The 10314-nt window shown below is 30.3% G+C and overlaps 1 protein-coding gene across 1 annotated transcript; it reads right to left on the bottom strand.

Annotated features, from left to right (window-relative positions):
* Window positions 1-1353: 1353 nt before the first annotated feature.
* On the bottom strand, window positions 1354-6330 carry LOC134249489 (uncharacterized). Its single transcript, XM_062731839.1, has 5 exons — window positions 6313-6330; window positions 4547-4748; window positions 4161-4265; window positions 1693-1765; window positions 1354-1585 (listed from the first exon to the last, which is right to left on the bottom strand). Exons 1-5 carry the CDS (start codon window positions 6328-6330, stop codon window positions 1354-1356), a joined length of 630 nt encoding a protein of 209 aa, XP_062587823.1.
* Window positions 6331-10314: the final 3984 nt, after the last annotated feature.

Raw genomic sequence — 10314 nt, 5'->3', positions numbered from 1 at the left:
TATTAAAATCATGTCAGAAAACATCATGAAGCGATGCTTTCTAAGTCAGAAAATTACAATGTTGTATGCGGTTGTAAGAAAAAAAAAATACATCTGTGAGGAGGAGTTATCTTTCTTCTTAAGATTTCTTCATGTGAAAAAATGTCATACTTATAAAAATTCTGTATTAAGTACTTGAATAATTAAACCATTATTAAAATAGTCTTTAGAAATATACAACTTATTCTATTTAAAATGCTTTTGAAGTAGGATTTAAATGTTTTATTGTTAAATATAATAAAAACAATTAGTCTGAAATTGGCAAAAGAAATAGAAAGTAATGTTTCCATCACATGTCAAATTTCATCGAATTGACTACTCAGAGGTCTAAATTATGGAACTCTGATTAAGAAAACTGTGAGTAGTATTCATGTTTTGTACTCTGACTGTCTCTGAGAGTTATCTATCATATCAGAGGGTCGTTACCCCTTAAAGAGTCCGTATCTATTAGAAATATTGTATTAGATTTTGAGCTTATCTCCTTTAATTACATAGGCGTCGAAACCAGAGGTTTGGGGGATGGGGTTCAAAGCTCCCTACCTCTTTTTCAAAAGTGCTGAGAATAAGCATTGAACAATGCACCTCCCGACTTTTCATAGACAAGATGCAGTTTAGGTTTTGAAAAAAAATAGGGAAAGTGGTGGAGTTTGAAAAAAAATAGTACTGAAAGGCCCCCCCCCACACACACAACAGAATAAGGGTTTTCTTGTTTGGATAAGGAGTATTTTGTTTTGCTTGTCAGGTTTTTTCGTCGCTTTAAACACTGAGCCCCCCCCCCCCCCATTTCAATTTCCTTCCGACCAAACCAATAAATTAAATAACATTTAATTGAAATTCAAGTACAAAATTTATATAAATGATTCTTGTCCATTCCAATACACCTATCATATATATGGTAATATTTTCAATGACATAAGTATAAGTATGCACCATACATCAATCGCCTCATGCTTATGACTACTACAATGGTGAATATGCAGTGTCCGATTTTTTTTTCAGTCAATTTAACGACTAACCTCCAATGCACTGTGTATTTTCATTATTCTGTATTAAAGCAGTCGTTTCTGATTCCGTTTCGGCATCTTGACCATTCATGGAATTATTTTTACTTTGACAACTTATATCTTCTAAAGAAAGCATGTTGTCATCTATTAATGAAATAAAAAATAAATAATTTCTGTTTTTTTAAAGATTTATATAAAAATATGCATCAAGAGAAATGCTTTTCAACGGCATTTAAAGCATTTGCTGGTTTGTTGTCCATTTATTATTATTTAATCGTACATATGAAAGTACATGAACTTAAATATAACTCTACAGGGAATAATTAAAAAGAAAATTACCTCCACTTTTTTCCTTAAAGAAAAAACGATAACATTTCCGTTTCCAAACAAAACCTGCGACGATCAATATAATGACAAGTACACATAGTACCACGGGTATCGCTATCCAGTCTTCATCACCAGACGTATCTCCATGACTGGTAGACGTTGTAATGGATAGAGATACATTAAGTGTTGTAGTGACAGTTGTAGAGAGGAAGTCACTAAAACAAAAATTAATTTTTAATTAAAAATAGTAATTTTGTGTAATTCTGTAATATATATTTGAAGTTACAGTCTACATTAAATCAACAACCCTTTAAACAATTACCTGCTTAAAGTAGGACAGCGGGGATCAGCTAGATAACATCTGTTTCGTTTATTGATTTGGATGCAATCTGGAACTAAATAAACAAAACATAATTGTAAGATTTTAAAAGCAGACGTACGTATTTGAAAAAAAGGTAATTCCTTTACAAAAATTAAATGAATCCATCTACATGTAAAAAAAAACATTAAAAACTTGACAAAAATTACTTATGCAATAGACTAGAAAATTGAAATTCAATTGATTATGGTCAAGATCTAGTGAATGAAAGGTGCCTACAGATTTATAAAATAAAAAAAAGATTCCTTTAATGAAGGATATGGAGATGGCGAACAGTATTCAAGCTCAAAGTCCAAAAACAATTCAAAGAGCAATCACGGACCCCCGAAACATCAGAGATGGTATCAGGTGCCATGCATGGAGAAGTGAGCATCCCCTGCCGACCGATCACAGAATCGCAGAATTTATGCAAAATCTTTTGCGTGAAAAGAAGAAAACACTTGTTGTGGCCTTCAAATCGACATTTAGATAAATCGACGACGTATTGTCAATTAATAATGATAATGTCCATTCCTACGTCGATACGATATATCCTGTTGAACATGAGACATAAAATACCACGAAGTCCGGCACTTCTGCTTCATACTTGGATATTTTACTTGAAAAAGACACAAATGGTAATCTAACTTCCAAGTTATATGATAAACGTAATGACTTTAACTTTTCTATCGTAAACGTCCCTTACTTATGCAGCAATATACCTTCATTACCTGCATACGGAGTATATATATATCAGTTGATTCGATACGAAAGAGCATGCTCTACGTTCGAAAAATTTCTTAAATGTGGTATATTATTGACAAGCAATTTGATGAAACAAGAATATTAACAGTCTCGTTTAAAGTCACCCTTTCGTAAGTTCTGTGGTCGATACAATGACCTTGTCAGCAAATTTATCATTGAGTCGAATAGAGGTTTTTCATACTAATTTTTAGTCCATTTGATACACTGACTTAACGATAGATTTTTAAGTTATTTCCCGATCATAACAAGAAGCACATAGTGTGTGTGTGACCAGTCAGCAGGAGATGCTCACTCCTCCATGGCATCAGATCCCACCTCCGATGTTTTGGAGGTCTGTGTTTGCTCTGCTCCTAATTTTAATTGCTTTATAAACTTTGAAATTGAGTACTGTTCATTATCTCCGTATCATTTGTTTAAATGATATCAAATTAGATATAGGTATCAGGATTACCTTCTTTACGATTTCAAATTCCATGATTTTTTTTTTTATTTTTTACATAATTCTATTAGTTTTGTAATGTACGTGAAAAAAAAATGAAATATATTTTTACGTCATAGTTAATCTAGCACCAAAAAGGTAGTATAAAGTCATTCACTGGATGTTTATCTTAAGAAAAGACGAAAAAACGAAGTTGTATAAACGGGCTTTCAGAAAATATATATCAAGACCACATAGTTCTAAAGATATACAAGACTAATTCTCTACCAGATATACCCCTCTGTATTATGTGTTTTTTTTTATTTCTTTTTTTTAATAAATCAGTATCACGCTATTACCATGGTATTCAGATAATTGGTACTCTTGAAAATATTTCATTAAGCACCTAAGTATAAAAGGTACATCACTTTGTAAATAAAAACAAAAATGCACTTCAATAATCAAAAGTTTCAGATTGCATATATGAACATCTATGTAACCAAATTTTTTTGCATAGTGATCAAACGAATCAAAGATCTAATTTCAATTAAATTGAAATGTGCCTTTTTCTAAATTTTTAGTGAAATAAAAAGAAAAATGTGAAATAGTGATTGATTATCGGGTTAAAAGAGAAATTAATTTAGTTCATTTTAACTATTGATTTCAAACCTAAAAAATTATTTTTAGGTTTGAATTTCATAAGGAAAAATATCAAATCAACATTTTTTTTATTGGATACGAACATTTCAAACCTAGAAATTTTATTTTTAGGTTTGACTTTTACAGGGAAAACATATCAAATCAACATATCTTCTTATTGGATACTAACATTTATTTGTCAGTTTCGCGAACCAGTCAACCTTCCTAAATTGATTCAGATATTATTATTCTTTACAGCTATAGCATACAAGTAAATTACTAGTACTCAATATTCGATGAAGAGGTTATAATAACACGAATGAGCGTAAAAACCATATCGAATCCACGTGTATCATTGATATCAAAAACTTACTTTTGCAATCACACGAGCCAGTCCAAATTCATAAGTTGACTTACACATGATTGATTTTGGAAAAGTAAGGTAACAGTCACTTAACATATATAATATAGTTGGTTTTGTGCAGATACTTGATGAGTGCTACACCCATTCTTGTCATAATCATCAAGCCCGTCAATATTATATTTGATAGCTATTACATAACTATGTTTTCTTAATAAAAGCTCCAAATACAAGTGAATATACACTTACATTCAAACATCCGTTTAGACTGGTAATACGTCTTGGGACAGCCTTCGGTGAAATGAAGACATGATTGGTTGTTTAAATAACCGGAATGCAGAACCATGCAATTTCCTGTTTAATATTTTAATGTGGGATAAACATTTAATTCATGATGAATATGAATTTCATGAAAATATATAATATTTATGACTCATTTTGCTGTAAAAAATTAAACCCCTTGAAATATTTTAAGAGATTTTAGAAGTTGGTAAGCTAAATATTTCCCTAGATTTTGTGTTGATGTTGATATACCAAAAAGAAAGTTTTAAAGAACATGTAAGTTATACTAGACCAATATGCCACTTTTCATTCTTAAAGAAACAGAAGCACTTAAAGCAGATATTTTTATTCACCTTTCTGGACTAAGTAGCTGGTTTGGTAACACAACTCTACAAGCTGAGAAAAGTCTGACAATGGTAGACAATGATATGTGTTTTCAAACTTGTCAATTCCTGATGAGCAATTAAGTCTCTTAGAAGCATCCTCAACTTTAGACAGATTCATTGGACAACTGTCAACTGGTAAAACAGCTCTTTCAGATTGACCTGTTGGCATCTAAAAATTCAAATAACCATCTTTACTGTAATTTCCTTATTTTTTGCGAGTACGTAATATCAAGAAATGACTCACATATGTCAAAATGCGAGAGGGGGTTGGAATAGGTGATTTCACATCGATCTCAGTATACCATCAAAATAAAATCGATTGATTTTTTTTTCTTTTTTTGCAAGCGGTGTTTCTCGGGAAATCACTCAATAATTAATACCCCGCATATATTGCCTTAAGGAATGAGAAGTCAATATAATACAATACAATAACAGAGAAACAATAAAAATGAACTTGTAAGAAGAAAAAAACTCAGAAAGGTGATATCAGGGAACATGACATATCTTAAGGACTCTATTAGGTCAATATCCTATGACGTTGCTGGTATGTTTAAAATGTTAAAATGGGTAATAGTGATGAATGAATAAAAATGTATTAATAAGCAAAACATATGAAAAATTAAAGAAGAAACGTATTTTTTTTTAACTTCGATTGAACAAAAACTACAAGCTTATTATTTACTAAATACCCTACGTTGTGCAAAATAGCTTGGAAGGATTTATGCCAACTTTGAAAAGATTGATCAGTCAAAAATATAAACAATGAAATTTTTTTTTTTATTTTATCTGCTTATGCTATTATTATTATGTTAATATTATCATAGTATTTCGTGTCAGAAGTTCTTTTTCTCGACTAAAATTATCTCTAAAATAAATTTATAATCATTTTGCTGATGGAATGTATATGTAGCTTGATGGATACAGACGCAGGTAGAGTCGCATCTTCTGCAATGGTGACACATAGCTTCGATGAGGTTGTTTTTCCGACCTCTGACGGAAAGACTCTAGATAATGTGTTTGTATATATATTACTGTTTCCAGCGTGTGATATAACTCTTTCCAGGGTGATTCAGCATTCTGAAGAGTTCATATTTTTTTTTACATTTAGGAACTAATATATAAAAAGTTATTTAAAAATGTTATGTTAATCTTAAAACAAAATACTTCAGTGCTTTGACATATACAGGAGTCATACCCTAGGAGTGTTACATGTATGTACTTTTTCAAAGTTTTAATATTTTCCCGTGGCAATTAGCTCTTTTAGCTACCGTACTTGCAACCACACTGCTTCGTTTTTAAAGAATATTGTTGTTCCCATTTGTAATCTCCATTTTACCTTAGGGTTCGTTATTTGAAGAATAATTGGTATTTAAACAATGTCAGCTTACAACCTGGTAGTGGTGCACCGATGTGCTTTGTTTGATTCCTGATACAGCAATACTTTCTCAATGTTATGGAAAGGACTAAGATGAAATACATACACATTCAGAATACATAGTCCATGAGAAAAAAATGAAGAACAGAGTTTCAGAGATGTGACCCCGTATACACATTGTGTTACATGTACATTCATGAAGTTTATCTAATCCTTTGAAGTGATGCTGTGCTGCTGATGTCACATGTGGTCTCTCGTATTTTTGCGAACATTGGGAGTTCCAGGTTAATGATTCATGTTTTATAGGTTGTGCTGTGCATAACATTAAAACCTTTTGCAATTGAAGACTGCGGTATACCTGCTTCCAGTTGCCCATTTTTTCCTTTTTGTGCTATGCAACTTTCAGATGCAGCAGTTTTCTAAAGAGTCAATTTTTAGATAAGACCAGATTCAAAATATCAAGAACACCTGCTTTTGATAGCCAATTTGTGTCTGAAATAATTGCATCAGAAACAACAAATGAAAATTGAGATGAAACTTTTTTACGAAAGATGGTAATTTCAGGTGTTTTTGTCTGTACCGACCGTGATATTTGAACAATAGCTGTAAAGTTAACCATTGCTTTAAAAATAATGCATTTTACTTGAATGGGTCATATCCTTCTAAAAAAGAAATTATGAAAAAAATATGGAACATTTTTCAGTGTATTGTTCAAACTACGAGTTTCTTTTTTTAAAGAAAGTATATTAATTTTAATCCGTGACCTTTTTTATACTGAGTAGCTTCGACACTTAGGATATACAGTGTTCTTGTTTTTAGTGCTTAAATATGTATAGTTATCCAAAAATGTATAGTAAGCTATCTTAATAGATATAGAAATCTATTTAATATGATTTAAATTACATAGTTAAAAATTACACATTGCACACAGAGGCCAAATATTAATTTTATTTATATATTGTAGAATGATACACATGTCTCTGTTCCTCCGTATTTAGAATATGATAGTTATCTACGTTTTGATGACTTATTATGCAATAACATTCAATTCATTGATAAAAGAAATACAATGGACAAAATGGAAGATACGCCATTCTTAATCTCTACAACTGGAACAGTCAGTGGAAAAATACGTTATGTATTCTCCATGTCCTTTGTTCTAATGAATTATTACACCACAGGAGATACAATCAAACATTTGGAATTGAACGATCGTTGAAAAGAAGATGGGCGTATTTGGCGTGTAATCTGCAGGAATAATTTGTACGAAATATTTATGGTTTAAATGTCCATGATTTGGTTGACTGGACATAGCTGGTCAGATTTTACAAACGCAACCATACAATTTTTTTCATTTAGTTTAAAATACCTTATCAGATTTTAACATTTATGACCTCTTTACTAAGAGATACAATAAAATAGTAATGTTTTTTTTTTTTTAAAAAATAAGCACCTATAAGATTAAAGGCATATTTGATAAGCGAACATGTAAATCATAGAATTTGATTTCGAAATTGATTTCGCTCTCGAACCAAACTGAACCAGAATATAACTTATTCAAAATTTTGATACATCAGTACATAACATGATACTGACAAAATATTTGCTTGTTTATATTTAGAAAAATAGAAATAATAAACGCGCATGCGAGTATCAAACTAAACATTTTTCACATTGAATGAACTGAACAGGTAGCCGATATTACTGAGCTATCACTGCTACATATACAGTTCGGTTTTAAAAGGATAAAAACTAGAAGTATCACATTTATGCAGTTGGAATTCTGTTGCAAATAATTTTGTGGTCTGTGGGTCTTCTCTCGATTTTTCTTTGCAAATGTATTTACAAATTCGTTCTTTGAATAAAAATGAACACATATAACGCTTTAAAATCATAGAGCGAAGACCCAGATATATAAATATATTTTAAGAAAAATATCTTTTAAAAAGTACCAATTTTTAGAATTGATTGATTGATTAATGTTTTACGCCGAATCGGCAATATTTCAGTCATATATCGGCGATCCATTTTGCAGGAATATTCAAGTTATTTTTAGCAAATCAAAATTCTTTTTCGGGAAATATTTTCCTTTCCTATTACACAGGAACATGATCAATAAAAAATGTTCTTTATTCTTTTCCCTCGCAAATAAATAGTATGATATGAAAAGGCCATAGTCATTTTTAGTTGATAAATAAATATGTATTTAATTTTTTTCAGCAAAATCAAAACTTCGAAATATCCATACATGTATTTATATAAAAGCACATTTCGTTTCTATTATTATCAACATGCAGCTGGTCTTAGATAAAGAATGAATTAATATGAAAGTCTCGGACAGTCAGTACAATTGTCCTTTTTTCAATCTATACCGGGTCTGCTGAATACTTGTGTCACACATTTGGTATTAAATCATGAGCATCGAAACTATTGTTACGTATTGTAAAGTCACCGAAATGTTTAACTATGAGACATTTTAAATAGCATGTCTGATTTCTTGGGTCTGTTGTATGTTAACTTATCGTAAACAGATCCAGTTAAAGTGAACTGGAATAACTCCATCATATGTTGTTAAAATTTCTCTCATTTATCCTGATGACATTAAACCTGCATTTGAATCTTTATAATTACCGTCAGTTCGACTTTAATAAATATCTCGTCCTTTTTTAAAAAAAAGAATTCAACATTTTTTTCTTGTCATATAAATGGTTTTTCTATCGAAATGAAGTGCAGAACCCATGCATACAATATAGGCAATTTTGACGTATATGATGTTTATCATACTAGTCAAAGTTGCCAGTGTAGTTGAACAATGCAAATAATTAAATTGACAAACGCATTGCATATTCATGCATTTCATTCAAAATCTTCAATATTCATATATTTCATTCTTTTTAATATTATTATCATTAAGAACAAAAATGATATTTGAACTATCATATATATTTTGGATTCCGAAACCCAATAAGAATCTATAGAAACAAAGATACATAACAGGTTCAGTAAATGTGCAACAGCCTCTGTCTTTACTCCTTAGCTTTCATAACTTTTGTTGCTATGTGTCCCAGGGTGTTTATGTCTTCTAGGTTATTCGATATAAGATATTCAATAGTATGGTTATTTTACGTAATAAATTTTGAAACAGGAGATGCAATTACAAACATAAAAAACAAAATGGAAGGTTAAAAGTAATTTCAGTCTTTTTTCTGGTGAGCATTTTGTGCATTCTTTTGGATGAGAGAACGACCTTGAAGTAATAAAATATTTTTGTTAATTTTTTAAAGAATATAACACCTTTGGAAGATACAAGAAAAATTCCACTCAAATACATAAATGGTATCTGAGTAAAAATGCTGATAATGATTTCTTTCAAGCAGTGCTTTATACAATTATTGTACACCGAATATTAGAAATACCTACATCTTATTAAACCTTAAACAATCTTCACTATGTTATACCATCAAACAATGTCATAAAACTAAATGTGGTTAACAATAACACACAATAACACCTTTTATTACTGTGGGTTTATTTTCGATGTAATAGAAAATAGGTATTTGTCATTCATCCGTGAAGATATTTAGAAATGTTTTAATGGCTTTTCAAAATAACGCATTGTAATAAAATTGCGATCGATTTTAATTTATCATAATGTAAATCTGTAACTGATTGTGATAATATTCTTGCTCATAAAATTCAGGTGATACTTATCCATAATTTAGAAATTTAGAAATCAAAGAGAATTTTAAAAATACTTACAGATTCTAAGAAAATGAACAATGAAGAAAACATCCAGATCATGGCTATTTAAATTTACAAATTTTCTGGGAATATTGTTAATCAATGTTCATCTGTAACAGAATATACATGTTTATGGATCAGACGCCTATAAAGAATTTAAACTCGGCATTAACGATGTTTAAATTTAAGACAAAGTTAATACTAGGCACAATTCACAGTTCCAATTGTACTGGGGAATGTTTTACAGCTCTATTAATGCATAATTATTGCTTTTGTATTTAGGCATGTAGTGTAAAAAGTCAAATAATGTTGATAGCAAAGATAGAGCACTGCAAGAAAAGATATATATATCAGACGTCTATTATTTTTTTTAGAGCGGCAATAATGGTTTTTTTTTATCTATAAGATCATTTGGCAATCCGGCATTTACATTACCCATTGTACTACATAAATATTTTTTAACGTCTTTTAAGCGTATTGATCGTCATCAAATTAATTGATTAAGGTTCATAGTCAATTGAAGTGATTCAAGAGATAAAATTATTTTTTAAACAGATCCTCATAGATTGGCAAACTGTTTTTGAAATCTGCGTATCCCCTACAACAATACGATTTGAAA

Source organism: Saccostrea cucullata, unplaced genomic scaffold (assembly GCF_032062105.1).
Source record: "Saccostrea cucullata isolate Sc308-1 unplaced genomic scaffold, CSIRO_AGI_Scuc_v1 ctg2536, whole genome shotgun sequence".
NCBI classification, from domain to species: Eukaryota; Metazoa; Mollusca; class Bivalvia; order Ostreida; family Ostreidae; genus Saccostrea; species Saccostrea cuccullata.
Note: the sequence above shows the minus strand (reverse complement) of the source record. Positions and strands in the feature narration are given on the sequence as shown.